The sequence below is a fragment of the Saccharomyces paradoxus genome, chromosome XV (genome assembly GCF_002079055.1).
Source record: "Saccharomyces paradoxus chromosome XV, complete sequence".
In the NCBI taxonomy this organism is placed as follows: domain Eukaryota; kingdom Fungi; phylum Ascomycota; class Saccharomycetes; order Saccharomycetales; family Saccharomycetaceae; genus Saccharomyces; species Saccharomyces paradoxus.
The window spans coordinates 581,242-595,479 of record NC_047501.1 but is presented as its reverse complement, the minus strand read 5'-3'; the positions used below and the strand labels follow the sequence as shown (position 1 = coordinate 595,479).

The following is a 14,238-nucleotide window of genomic DNA, read 5'->3' as shown; positions in this document are numbered from 1 at the left end:
AATGGTCACAGAATAGTTTCACTAAGCTATTTCAATTGGTTGAAAATTGATTCTTTAAGAGATTCTGGTATTGATGATTGTTCATTGGCAAAAGCGGTAATATTTTGTTTATAAGGATTTTCACTTCCATCGAAAACTTTTAAACGGTCTAATCGTTGCTTTCTCAGTTTATTTTTGGGAAGCATACCACTAACTGCTTTTTTTAAGATCTCTCCAAACCCTTTATCGGCAACAACCTTTTCCATTGTCTGTAACTTAAGTTGACCAGGTCTACCCGAATGAGACCAGTAGGTCTTCTGCTCAAATTTCTTACCTGTTACGCGTATTTTCTGGCAGTTAGTTACCACCACGTAATCTCCACAGTCTTGCGATGGATGGTAGACAGGCTTATGTTTACCAATCAAGGTAATTGCAATCGCTGAAGCCAATCTACCTAATGTTCTCTTGTCACGGGCAACGTCAACATGGTGCCAAAGGCGTGCAAACGCCAAACCACTGTGTCCAATTTTCTGCGACATGGATAGGCTATTATTAGTGCTAATACTGGTTTTTTTTGATTTGATATCCGTCCTTTGCGAAGTCTTTCTTCTCTTTCTTATTAAGTAGGTTTTAAAGATCTTTAGACTATAGAAAAAACATCATGCGGGTAACAACAATATCACAATGATAATCAACCAAAATTATAGCCGTTTAAGTAGTTATAGGGCGCAGTAACTCCTCGATAGATGCCACTCATATACTACTACAAGTGTTTTTATACGTGCATTATGGCGCGAATGGTTTTATAAACGCTGTATTACCTTTTTATGTACGGGCTGTATTGTTGGCAAAACGTACAATCAGCCACAGATAGAGTTAAAAAGGACCAACTAATATATTTATGTATCTCATAAAGGAGTACTGATCCAACGGAACTCATAAAGTCGCCTTTGCAATTAGGGCGCTGAGAAAACTTACTTATGTAGGCGACAAGTTCGATTCTGAAGCTGTGAAGATTTCGCGAGATGCGCACAATCTAAAGTAATACAAAGATGAAAACACAGGGCAGAAAGCCTGAATAACTATATGTGTGATAAGACATCATTGAATTATTATTCGGCAAAAATAAATCAGGTACTTGGATGTGTATGATGAGTTATCAATGGTGGCCTTATTTAGTATATGCCATCGGGCTAATGCTAGGCCTGGGTCCATCGTATATTCATCCAGATGAACATTTCCAATGCATCGAAATTTTGGCTATGCAATTCACAAAGGCCAAAGGTACGATCCCGTGGGAGTTTGAACCCAAATTTGCTGCTAGAAGTTACGCTCCCTTACTACTGATTTACGGACCATTGTTCACCATCTTAGAATCTTTTTCCAAGGTTCGGAACAATCCGATATTAATCCTGTATTTGATGAGATTACAAAACTATGTAATGCTCCTGTTGTGCTATCATTTTGTGATACCCAAATTGATAAGGAATGACAGGAAGGCCGTACAATCTATCAAAAAAGGTCTACTTTTAACTTCCTACGTAACCTGGACGTATCAAACACACACGTTTTCCAACTCCATAGAAACACTTATTTTGATGACGACTTTGACCGTAATGGAAAATATGATGAACGACAAGAATATTCATACAAACAACTTCAAAAAGTCGATTTTATTGGGACATATGCTTAGTCTTGGCGTTTTTAATAGAGTTACCTTTCCTGCATTTATTTTCTTACCATGCTTGATATTATTTTGGAAATTTTACCAGATTCATTGGAAATCCTTTTCCTTAGTTCTAATTTCATTTTTATTTTCCTCCGGTATATTTGCTCTTATTGATACACATATTTTTAATAACGGAAAGGGACTTGTTATTACGCCTTTGAATAATTTAAAATACAACCTTAATGTCCAGAATTTGCAATTACATGGATTACATCCAAGATACACTCATTTACTGGTTAATTTACCTCAAATACTGGGTCCCACATTGCTGCTAGCGATTTTGTCCGGTTACAAACTTGATAAATTGTCTACTTACTCAATAGTATCAGGCTTACTTTTCCTCTCACTTTTCCAACATCAAGAACTAAGATTTTTGGTACCGCTACTTCCACTATTTGTGACGAATTTAAATTGGACACCTTTCAGCTCGACGTTAGTAAACAAAAAACTGTTCCAAGGGACTTGGCTATTTTTTAACATAATCATGGCGTTCATCATGGGAATCTCACATCAAGGCGGAATAGTCCAATTTTTGGCAGATTTCTACCACTTTAATACTGAAAAAATGGGCGTTCACATATGGTGGAAAACATATTCACCACCGACATGGATGTATATGAGTGATAACCTCACCGTTTCTTCTCTTATTAATACACAGGATGGCGTTGAGTCGATAGATGAATCGGCATTCAGTGTAGGTACCAATCATGTAATAGATCTCAAAGGCTGTGATTTGCCACTTTTAGAAGAAACAATTAGGCGGTTCCGTTTAAGTGGAGCCATCACCCCACTAACTTTAATAGCTCCCAATTCCATGACATCGGAGTTGAAAAAATTAAAGAGAGATGAAACTGTTAAGTTAACACCCAAAAGACATTACTTGTTCCATTTTGATTTGGACCATTTTGATTTTAATGATTTCACGACTTTTAAGCCAGGGCTCACCGTGTATTCCATCGAACTACTATAAGGCCACTTTCATGTGCAGTTATGTGTATCTTATAGTTATTAAATGGCGACAAAAATAGTTCTACCTACGATATCATTATAAAAAGAATAGCTCGTTAACCAAGCCACGGGTTAACTATTTGTTGTATGTTCCTTTTTCATATTGAAGTATTCCAATTGTAGGCCGATACAAAGTCAGTACGCAGCTCAAAATTTAATCCTTAATTGCCGCGTTCAGAATCATTAATCTATGTAGAGTACACAATTGTAGCAAGAAAACCGCTAAAGCGTAGGTAAAGCGCTATTGATATTCTTTAGTAATCGGACATTATACTACTCGATTACTGAATTAGTGTCTACTTGCGAATTATTCAGAAGAAGAGGAGCAAAGGCTTAACATCAAATATTGTCTTATACTACCTGCCTCCTAATATTCTCGCATTAAAGGTACAAAATGCAACATACTGGTTACCAATGGCCTGGCGCTATCATTTGTTACCCGAACGTATTTAGAAAAAAATTGTAAATATAGCAAGTAGTAATTGTTTCAGGTTATCACGGTTAATAAATGCCTGTCAAGCGATGGCGAGTACAAAGGCAAGATGCAGATCTAGGATGTTAGAATGAGCAAAATTTCACTTAAATTAGGGAACAAAACTTTGAAAAAGAACGTTTCCAAGAAAACGAAAAAAAAAACCTCTTCACAGAAGGTCAATTTATTTAATTGGGATAATGCAGAAATTACAAGCCTTCCGCATAAATCTCAGAGTAAGATAAAGATTCAAAGTATTGATAAATTCGACCTTGATGAAAAATCATCCTCTGAAAAGAAACTAGTGATCAAACTGAGTGAAAATGCGGACGCAAAGAAAAACGATGCCCCTTTGGTGGAATATGTGACTGAAAAAGAATATAGCGAGGTACCTATCGAGGAATTTGGAGATGCATTACTTCGGGGTATGGGATGGGAAAGTGACTCTGAGGAGGATGCTAAAGGAGATAATGCACAGAACAGAAGCAAAGATATTCCAAATGCCTCGCGGATACATCCGGATGGACTGGGGATTGGCGCCAAATTAAATAAGGCAATAAACGTGGAAGAGGCCTCATTTATGCCGGTCGTAAAAATCGATAAAATGACGGGCAGCAAAGTTGATGGCGATAAAAAGAATAAGTCACGATAAGGCTTGAATATATAATTTAAAGTACTTAGTATATACACATTATATTTTATGCATGTTCCGAATGAGATAATTCCAGTTTAGCTGTTGGTTTTCCCTTTCCCTTTTTTTTTTTTTTTTATTTTTTCTTCAATTTGTTTGATAAATGAAATGCAAGAGAGTTCAGTCTGGTATTATGAGAAAAATGGTCAAACCATGGCACCGAACCCAAACAACAATAATTGGGATGCAAATGTGGTGCCCCATTGTTTCATCCAATCATTTTTATTTTTAAACTCCCAATCTTCAACTATTTTGGTTAAATCAACATATAGTTCCATGGTAATTTGGTCTAATATTTGGTTAATGTTAATCAGCTGTAAATCTGACAAGTTTTTGACCATCTTACAACGTAAAACAATTTCGTTTGCATCAGTGTTTGGTTGATTATGAAACTTGATGATTTCCTTTGCGGAATTGGAAGTGACTTTTGTAGTTAAAGGATAAGATTTCCTTTGCCTATTGATGGAGACATTGGGCGAGCTCCAGATTATTGAGTTCTTCAATCTTTCGTTTTCTGTGAAATCCTTCAATATAGGATTAGCCATCCCTTCATATGAATTGATAAACGTTATGATGGGTTTCAGTTCATCCAACGAAACGATACTGTCGCCTGTCGATAATACTGGAGGCTCCTGGGGAAAAGTCGTTTTCAAGTCCTTACAAGTTACCTTCAAGTCCACCACTGCATATTTAGATTCCGATGACAGATGAGAATTAGAGTTTGTTAGCATTATGTCAGCAAGTATTTCAACTTGGCCGTCTTTCAACCAGTTGAATTTGCCGTCATCGTTGAATTTTAAATCGTTAATGTCGATAAAGTTCAATCTTAACGTCGTTATGTAATTTGGATCATCCTGATGAGTCACTGTGCGGTAATTCTCCTGATTATTATCCGTAAAATCAAATTTCGACGTTGCCATCCTATTTTTGTTATTATTTTCGATAACTGCTGTTAACTTTTGTTGCCTCTTGAATAAGTTGAAAAGAGAGTTATTTATTGAACCGGAAAATGTTTTGGCACTCAGAATATCAGAAATAAAATGGTTCAGTCTTAGTTGTGGCAAAGATAGATTGTAAATGGAAAATTTCAACTTTGGAGCTTCCTCTGCACTCAGAGATTGTTTCAAAAAAATTTCTGAATCGGTGATTTCAATATTATTTGAAGTTTTCAAGAAATTCTCAGTTTTTTGATCTCCCTGAAAGGAGTTTACCAAATTAATGAAATTGGACAAATTCAAGTATCCTCTAATACCGTATATGGAAACGTTTGTAATTAGTCCCCTACCAAGTAGCCAGTTTTTCAAAGAAACATTCAGGTTGATGTGGTGAAATTTTAAATCCAGGTCTAAATCTTCATCCTTGACGTTTAACCTTTTGATGAGTATCGAGTTTGACTCCCAGTCTGGAGAGAGTACGAGCGTTGACGCTTTATCTTCTAGAGAAAAACTGATTTCCAAATCTTGATCAGAGCGCTTATGATCCTTCAACAAAAACTTTAGAAGTCTTTCATAAATTTTCTTCTCATAGATGTATTCCTGACTGAAAATAGAGTTAACGACGAAAAGATAGAACGAAATGAAAGTGGTGGTGCTCAGAATGAGCCATAGGATTTGCGACAATATCAGCCAAGACGCTATAATACTTATCTCGTTCAGAGAGAACGGCCTGTTGTTTTTAATAAGGATCCATTTTAAATTGATTTTGAACCTTTCTTGAAAATTCTTTGCGTCTGCCAGAAGCGATTGCTTGAACTCTCGCTCATTGTTTTTTCTTAGTAAAATAGTTTCAATATTGGAAGCCTTGGTGGTGAACTTATCATTGGTTGGAAATGACCGCATGTATCTTTGGGCGATCAAGCATCTAACAGGCAATGAACTCTTACAGGGTGCTATTAAAGACCTGATATTTCCATGATTAGGAGCGATGTAAGCGCGAATACAGCGTTTTACGAGATGACTTGTAATTGGAAGCAGTGACCGCTTTATTATGGGGGTCTGCAAACGTGTGACTAGCATGAATTTATATAAACCTCCCACCACCTGATTATCTGTACGTATCTTTTGTTTTAATACTTCTTGATGCAAATCTTCCACATAAGTCTAACATGCAGCCTCCAGAGTAGGTCAAGGATCAGTTAGAACCAATAATGAGAAGTAAAAAAAGGTGACAAAAAGCAATATATGCCTTTATACGAAACATTTAAACCTAAAATAAAGAAGTAAGGGTATATAAAAGAAAGAAAGGGCTAATACTTCTACGATTATTAAAATGTTAGGACTGTTTTGTCTTTTATCACCTATAACGGAAGTGTAAACTCAGAAAAAAAAATTTTTTTCTTTCCTTATTATAATCCCGATGCTCATCACAATGAAAGGTATAGTTTAGTTTGCAGTAATAACAAGTAGCAGTAAATAAATAATTTTCTGTTCAGCAGAAGAAAATACTTGAACTGAAAATAAGCTATAAGATGGTTGCACCTACTGCTTTGAAAAAGGCTACCGTGCCACCTGCAAGTGGAGAAGACAGCGGCAGTAGTAGAATTATAGGAATAAATAATACCGAAAGCATTGACGAAGAGGATGACGATGATGTTCTATTGGATGATGCCAACGACAATACAGCAAAAGACGAGGGAGATAGCGAGGACGGTAGTCAGAAAATGCGCGAATCTAAGACCGTAGTGGTCGATGACCAGGGGAAGCCTCGCTTCACTTCAGCTAGTAAAACACAGGGTAACAAAATAAAATTTGAATCGAGGAAGATCATGGTTCCACCACACAGAATGACACCCTTGAGGAACAGCTGGACAAAAATTTATCCTCCATTGGTTGAGCACTTGAAGTTGCAAGTCAGAATGAATTTAAAGACAAAATCGGTAGAGCTAAGAACGAATCCTAAATTTACCACAGACCCTGGTGCGTTGCAAAAAGGGGCCGATTTCATCAAAGCCTTCACTTTAGGATTTGACCTAGACGATTCTATCGCACTATTAAGGCTAGATGATTTATATATCGAAACTTTTGAGGTCAAAGATGTCAAGACTCTAACGGGTGACCATTTGTCGAGAGCTATCGGTCGTATTGCTGGAAAAGACGGTAAAACGAAGTTTGCCATTGAAAACGCTACAAGGACAAGGATAGTCTTAGCCGACTCTAAAATACACATTTTGGGTGGGTTCACCCATATCAGAATGGCAAGAGAGTCTGTAGTTAGTTTAATTTTGGGTTCCCCTCCAGGTAAAGTTTACGGGAATTTACGTACCGTTGCATCTAGATTAAAGGAACGCTACTAAACATAGTCTGTGGCCTTTCATCATCTGTATAGTATTATATGTCGTCTCATAACGAAGTAGAGTGAGTAAATAGTTCTTTTTTTTTCCTTCTTTTTTAAAGACGCCAAACGCGTAACGTTAGCGATGATAAATTAGTTTAGTATTATTATTTGGCTGCTGGCTTCATGTATTTAAAGGCCTTCACCGACCATCTTCGTTGCACTGGATCGTATGGTACCATAGCATTAGACCCTTGAATTCAGAGAAGGTTTCCCCAATGAAAAGGCACGTGTCATTATCTGACATATTGACAGGTAACAGGAAAAAAGTTAGAAGACAAGATGCTCTACAGATTACCATCGATGAGGAAAATGACGCTGAATGCGGCACTTTTGAGGCCAGAACATCCAACCACGACGATTCTTCAGTCATATTTTTAAACCATTCTATTGTGAAACCAATTGAAGCTACTTCCGCTAATCCCAGATCCGCAAAGGAGTTTTTGATGATGAAACGCACCAAAGAAAAATGCGATAATGAGGACGATGATCTTATTGTGATCAGTGACAAGAGCTCCAAAAGAAACACTGATGATGCCGAAATTGCAGTTTCACATGAGCAAGAAGATGATATTTCCATAATTTCCACATCGAGAATTAAATCATCGCTTCTCAATGAAAGAGCTTCAAAGATTAAGAACTTGCTCAAGAACGAGACCAGCGATACCAGCAAAAGGTTGAATAGCATTTCTAAACTGAAGGAGATAGAGCCACCATTACCGTTACATCAATCAATTTACCCAGTAGATGGCATAGAGCTGTCGGATGAGAATGTTGAAATCCCACTTCCTCTACGCATACTACCGCCACTAAATCATATTTTTCTTCCTATTGATTATGAAACGTTGAAAGACAGGAGTTCAACGTCTTGTATTCCCGTTCGCTATCGAGCTCCCAAATTACTAGGCACAAATGTCAAAAGGAATACAACTCTCACATGGCCACAACTGTTCAAGCCTCTCACATTAAAACAGGTATTAATCGAACCCAAATTGAAATTGCGAATCAAGAATTGGATTCAAACATCTTTTCATAACCTAGAAAAGCCTACCTCAAGGAATCGTTTACTAAACAGAATAAATTCCAATAAACAGCAAGGATCTGTTGATGAACTTGCCAACTTCATTGTACCTGATTTCGAAGAAGACGAAAGTTTGCGTGCAAATTTCTACAAAAATGGCGAAGCAAATACTAACTTAAGTGAATTTGTTCCACTAATGATATTACAAGGCAATGCAATAGGCAAGAAAACGTTGATACAAACGGTCATGAGAGAGATTGCTGGCGACGATAACTCTTATCAGATATATGAAGTTAACCCAAACATGAACAGGAGCAAGAAAGATTTGCTTGATACCCTGTTAGATTTTACCACAACGCATTACGTGAAAGATTCCTCAAAAAGGAAATGTGACTACGGGCTTGTTTTATTTAACGATGTTGATGTGTTATTTAAAGAACATGACAAGGGATTTTGGTCAATGATCAACAAGCTTTGCGAATTTTCAAGAAGGCCCCTGATATTGACCTGTAAGGATTTGTCATTAATCCCTGGCGAACTTATTACTTTGACAACTGAACAAAATTCTTTGTTTCATACTAAGAAGATTAGTACATCTACGGTCCATGCATTTCTAACAAAATATTTAAAGTCCCTGGAGATTGAAGTTTGTGACGACTGGCTTCATGATATTATTAAACAAAATAATGCGGATATTAGGAAGTGCTTGATGTGCCTACAGTTTTGGTGCGTTAGTACCGAGGCTGATTTGATTTTATCTGAGAGCCGACCACCGATTCTAACATCGACCCTTGGCTCAAGCGTTAAAGATATATCGAAATTAACTGATTTACTATCCCTAAATGATGTTATTGGTCAAGCAACGCGAAATCGTTCGATGGTTAGGCAAGAAATAGATTCCACCACAATGACTCCTGAAAAAGTTCATGCTTTCCAAGATCCAAATTTAGATGATGAAATGAAACTGCAATCCGATTACGTGATAGATTATAAATTGCATTTAAATGACCCTAATAGGCAACCGTTACTACCATTTGAATTGAATATTTACCAACACATCCAGGAACAACTGGAAGCTCGGCATTCCTACGGCCGAGAATTGACACAAAGACTTGACAACGAATACCTTGTTAATAGATTCAAAAAAATGACCGAATCTACAATAAATTTTTTGGCTTCAAGGACACCGAAGTATGACCATCTACAATCGACAAGAAGAACGAGAAATTCCAAGAAAATCTCTGATATTTTAAACCAATTCAAAGGAATTTATAATGTTAATACACCGAATGAAAATGCCGAGGTTCACCTGTTAAGCGCCACAGCCCAACAAATTAGAGCAGAAATTAATCCCTTCGTTTTTGAAATCGCCAAAAGTGATGCCAACGTCAAGAATGAAAACAAGCAAATATTTGAGTTGCACAGTGAAAATGTATCAGAAAGACGATATAAAGACCTGGTCTATCAATTGTCCCAAGACGGCGTCTTAAAAAACGTATGGTTCAAGGCTGACCCAAGCATAGTTGTGAGAAAATGGGAGCATCTGCACTCAGGAGTTTCAAGACACAAGTGATACGACTACGAATACGAAATTTTTCTGTGTTTTTACAGGAATACATATGCATAAATAAGTATAGCTTAGTAGTTCAGGGGAAAATACACTACTATATATATCAACAAACTCTGCAACCGTGCGTCGATCATATGCAGCATTATTCCAGATTCCTTCTAATAGTTGCCTTCAGTTCTTCAGAGTGCATATTTCAAAATAGCGAAAAATGCAAAATATGCGAAAAACTTGAAAAAAATGGCTGATTGGAATTATAAATGAAGCGTAAATGATAAGGGTTTATAAGAAAATTGGCTTCTTCTGTGTGGCATTTTGATAGAAGCTAGAAGGCCATATACCATAATTGGTCATAAAGAAACAAGAAAAAGTTGAATATCGCTGTTATGAGCGAGGAGTGTATTGAGAATCCTGAACGAATTGAAATTGATGCTGACTTAATTGAGACCCGAAATAAAATGAACTTGAAAGAATTGATTCATCCAAACGAAGAAGATAATTCTACCCTACTTATACTGAATCAAAAAATTGATATTCCTAGGCCGTTGTTTTACAAAATTTGGAAACTGCATGACCTAAAAGTCTGTGCAGATGGAGCAGCCAATCGGTTATATGACTACCTAAATGATGACGAATCCATAAGGACAAAATATCTCCCTGATTATATAATTGGTGATCTAGATTCACTATCAGAAAAAGTTTTCAACTACTATAGGGAAAACAGAGTAATTATAATAAAACAAACCACACAATATTCGACTGACTTCACGAAGTGCGTGAATTTGATTTCTCTACATTTCAATTCACCAACATTCCACTCTTTGATATCGAATAAAAACAACATTCAGTCAAATCATGGAATCGAGCTAGAAAAGGGTATTCATACATTATACAATACTATGGCCGAGTCTTTAGCTTTTTCGAAAGTGACTCCAATTAGCCTATTGGCACTGGGAGGTATTGGTGGCAGATTTGATCAGACAGTTCATTCAATTACGCAGTTATACACTTTATCCGAGAATGCAAGCTATTTCAAGCTTTGTTATATGACTCCAACAGACTTAATATTCTTAATCAAAAAAAATGGAACTTTTATTGAGTATGACCCTCAATTTAGGAACACTTGTATAGGGAATTGTGGATTGTTGCCTATTGGAGAAGCTACTGTGATAAAGGAGACCCGCGGCTTAAAATGGGATGTTAAAAATTGGCCAACTAGCGTTGTCAACGGAAGAGTCAGTAGCAGTAACAGATTTGTTGGGGATAAGTGTTGTTTCATTGACACCAAAGATGACATCATTTTGAATGTAGAAATATTCGTTGATAAATTGATAGATTTTTTGTAAAGTAAGGCATTTGTTCTTTAACTATTCGACCGTATTCCTTTCTTGCCGTCTCAGGAATTATATGACCAGTGATTGGTAAGAATTAGGACTTTATGATGAAAAGAGAAAATTTCTATATAAACAACCTTAATTCGGCCTACGTACTTTAAAAAGAGTGATCATATAATACAATAAAGTATTCTAACTTATTTTCCAACTACAATATGTTAATAAATAAACCTCGAATTTGTGTCATGTATTGTTAAGGAGACGACTACATATATGCACTACTAAAGATTTACTATGAATAAAATATTGGCATATTATAGTAAATGACTACTATTTTCTTTGTTATTTGCTATTGTGATTGTTAATGTAATAAGACCAATGAACAAAAACATAAAGAACGAAAGAATGAATTGTATTGTTTCCATGAAGTATTGTTGATTTGCTTTGTGTGTCCCTATGTTCCCAGAGAGAAAATTCCGATAAATTCTATGTATATAATTGAGAATTAGGTGAATATCGGAATGGTTATTGGGATTCCATTAACGATAAATGCCGTGATATTAGGTGTAGAGAATATCAGAATATACTAGAAGTTCTCTTCAAGGACACAGGAATCCACAAAGGGGAACCGAAATTGTACATAATAAAATTATTATCTCTTCCTTCGTTTTCGTTCATGATCCTATTACATTATCAATTTTTGCATCTCAGCTTCCATTATATTTGAGGACTGTATCTCATTCTTTATGTCGCCTTCTTACACCGCATATGATAATATACTGATAATATGAATGCTAGCAGATAGATGATAGTTGAATCTTATTCTTGAGAATTGGGTGAATAATTAGATAATTGTTGGGATTCCATTGTTACTAAAGGCTATAATAATAGGTATACAGAATATACTAGAAGTTTTCCTCGAGGATATAGGAATCCACAAAAGGGAATCGATAGTTCTACATAGTGTTATTACCTTATCTTCTTTCCTTTTATATGTTGTCATTCATTTTCCTATTACATTATCAATCCTTGCATTTCAGCTTCCATTAGATTGGATGACTGTTTTTCAATTTTTATGCCATCCTCTTGCACCGCATGTTATAATATAATATTAAATAGATGATATTAGAATTTCATTCCAACACTTTTTCAGCAAGAAAATGACATAGTTATGAAAGTCAATGAGACCATTTCAAATAATAGTATATAATTGGATCAACACTCGAAGTTTGATTGAAACGCGCAAGTGGTTCAGTGGTTAGAATTTATGCTTCCCAAGCATGAGGCCCGGGTTCGATTCCCGGCTTGCGCATTTTTTGCTTCAAACCAAAACAAGAGAACTAGGCGATGGTAAATTAGCTGAGCAAGATAGAAATGAAGAAAAAGAGGCTTCGGACATTTCATTTTTATTATTTCAATTATTAGATTAATAAGCCCTTTAAGAATAGTACTGTTAAGGAGAACATTAATACAAACACTATTAAAGAAAAAGATTTTTACTAGAGTTGGCAATGATAAATGAATATATACAAAGGGACGAATTAACATAGGTTGCTGAGTAAAAGCTCAAAAAAGAATCAGCTCCATACTCGCCTAAGCGATAATCGAGACATAGAAGTCTTTCTCTTATGAAAGCAGTTCGTTATCTTCCTAATGTAATCATTTAAATTTGGCAAATTGATCCAGTAAAGCTTGGCCTAAGTAACCTGGAGATTCAACGACGGCAACACCAACATCCCTCAAAGCTTGTTTTTTGGATTCAGCGTCAGTACCAGATCCTTCTACAATGGCACCGGAGTGTCCCATTCTAACACCTTTCATTTGACCAGCAACAGTTCCGGCAATGAAAGATGCCACCGGCATCGGCTTACTCCTGCTGAAGTTGTATTCTTTGAGAAATTGAGCAGCTTCGATTTCGGCTTTACCACCTATTTCACCCAACATAATGATACCTTCTGTAGTTTCATCTTCTAGAAATAATTTCAAGGCATCAATAAAATCAGTACCAGGAAACGCATCACCACCCATACCGATAACTAGAGATTGACCAAGATTAGTTTTTGTGGTTTGTTGGACGGCCTCATATGTCAAAGTTCCTGATCTAGAAACAATACCGATCTTACCAGCTTGGAAAATTCTTGGGGGTTGGATACCAATTCTCACATTTGTTGCTGGGTTAATGATACCAGGACAGTTGGGCCCAACCAATCTTGTTTTATCCTGTGTTTGCAACATTTCTGCGATATATAGCATATCATGTTGAGGAATGCCTTCAGTGATACATACAGCCAAAGGAATTTCAGCTTCGATAGATTCTTTGATGGCAGCAGCAGCAATTGGTGGAGGGACAAAGATGGCGCTTGCAGTGGCACCAGTTTCCTTAATTGCATCCTTGACAGAGGCAAAAACAGGTTGGCCTAAATGTGTTTGACCCGCCTTCTTTGGGTTTGTACCACCAACAACATTCGTACCATATTCTTGAGAGATACTGGCATGGAAAGTACCTTGCTTACCTGTGAACCCCTGAAAGATCACCTTAGTGTCCTTAGAAAGCAGTAAATTTTTGATTGTCTTATCGTAAGGAATAGACTCTCTGTGAAAGTGACGACAAATTCTAAGAGAAGCTTTTGAAACAGTAGATCTCAACATCGTTAAACTGAAAAATAAATGGTTTACAAATGAGTTATTCTATGAAATCGAACGTATAGAGAGTGGTAAGTAACAAACAGAACAACAATTTAGGGGAACTCGCCTCCTTCCAGCTTTTATATTGCTTAATCGAAAATAATCGCGGTAAGCCTTTATATGCGCAGCGTGCTGTGAACAACTCTCGAACAAGGATCCTTGAGTGACAATTGCGAAGCACTCAAGAGCTACATTACCATTCGGAAATCGGTCTCGAGAAACGCCTTTTTTGTTTCTGTTTTTATAGCAGCAACTTTGGGTCCGAGGTTGGGGTAGATCGTTATCCAGCCGCTGGTTGGGCCGTGCAAGATGATTTATTTGAGAATGACAATATGAATAAATAGCGATGATGAACGCCCACGAAGTGAGCAGCTTTTAAGTTAAATTACTGGTCAATAATACGTAAATACAAGGACACAAGC

General features: G+C 36.6%; 8 protein-coding genes and 1 non-coding gene across 9 annotated transcripts; 6 read left to right on the top strand and 3 right to left on the bottom strand.

The window, feature by feature from the left end:
* Nucleotides 1-26: 26 nt before the first annotated feature.
* Nucleotides 27-518, bottom strand: MRPL23 (mitochondrial 54S ribosomal protein uL13m; the record flags this gene model as incomplete). Its single annotated transcript, XM_033913392.1, has 1 exon — nt 27-518. The coding sequence occupies one exon, from the start codon at nt 516-518 to the stop codon at nt 27-29; it is 492 nt and encodes a 163-aa protein (XP_033769283.1).
* A 609-nt stretch (nt 519-1,127) lies between these two features.
* On the top strand, nt 1,128-2,678 carry SMP3 (glycosylphosphatidylinositol-alpha 1,2 mannosyltransferase; the record flags this gene model as incomplete). Its single annotated transcript, XM_033913391.1, has 1 exon — nt 1,128-2,678. The coding sequence occupies one exon, from the start codon at nt 1,128-1,130 to the stop codon at nt 2,676-2,678; it is 1,551 nt and encodes a 516-aa protein (XP_033769282.1).
* Nucleotides 2,679-3,279: 601 nt separating this feature from the next.
* Nucleotides 3,280-3,840, top strand: SPP2 (spliceosome ATPase-activating subunit SPP2; the record flags this gene model as incomplete). Its single annotated transcript, XM_033913390.1, has 1 exon — nt 3,280-3,840. The coding sequence occupies one exon, from the start codon at nt 3,280-3,282 to the stop codon at nt 3,838-3,840; it is 561 nt and encodes a 186-aa protein (XP_033769281.1).
* A 185-nt stretch (nt 3,841-4,025) lies between these two features.
* On the bottom strand, nt 4,026-5,894 carry MDM32 (Mdm32p; the record flags this gene model as incomplete). Its single annotated transcript, XM_033913389.1, has 1 exon — nt 4,026-5,894. The coding sequence occupies one exon, from the start codon at nt 5,892-5,894 to the stop codon at nt 4,026-4,028; it is 1,869 nt and encodes a 622-aa protein (XP_033769280.1).
* A 452-nt stretch (nt 5,895-6,346) lies between these two features.
* Nucleotides 6,347-7,171, top strand: PNO1 (Pno1p; the record flags this gene model as incomplete). The annotated part of the gene is made up of 1 exon (XM_033913388.1): nt 6,347-7,171. One exon carries the CDS (start codon nt 6,347-6,349, stop codon nt 7,169-7,171), a length of 825 nt encoding a protein of 274 aa, XP_033769279.1.
* A 256-nt stretch (nt 7,172-7,427) lies between these two features.
* On the top strand, nt 7,428-9,803 carry ELG1 (Elg1p; the record flags this gene model as incomplete). The annotated part of the gene is made up of 1 exon (XM_033913387.1): nt 7,428-9,803. One exon carries the CDS (start codon nt 7,428-7,430, stop codon nt 9,801-9,803), a length of 2,376 nt encoding a protein of 791 aa, XP_033769278.1.
* A 380-nt stretch (nt 9,804-10,183) lies between these two features.
* Nucleotides 10,184-11,143, top strand: THI80 (thiamine diphosphokinase; the record flags this gene model as incomplete). Its single annotated transcript, XM_033913386.1, has 1 exon — nt 10,184-11,143. The coding sequence occupies one exon, from the start codon at nt 10,184-10,186 to the stop codon at nt 11,141-11,143; it is 960 nt and encodes a 319-aa protein (XP_033769277.1).
* Nucleotides 11,144-12,371: 1,228 nt separating this feature from the next.
* Nucleotides 12,372-12,443, top strand: SPAR_Otrna15G. The gene has a single exon. It is a non-coding gene; the product is annotated as a tRNA-Gly (tRNA).
* Nucleotides 12,444-12,790: 347 nt separating this feature from the next.
* On the bottom strand, nt 12,791-13,780 carry LSC1 (succinate--CoA ligase (GDP-forming) subunit alpha; the record flags this gene model as incomplete). Its single annotated transcript, XM_033913385.1, has 1 exon — nt 12,791-13,780. One exon carries the CDS (start codon nt 13,778-13,780, stop codon nt 12,791-12,793), a length of 990 nt encoding a protein of 329 aa, XP_033769276.1.
* Between the last annotated feature and the right edge of the window lie 458 nt (nt 13,781-14,238).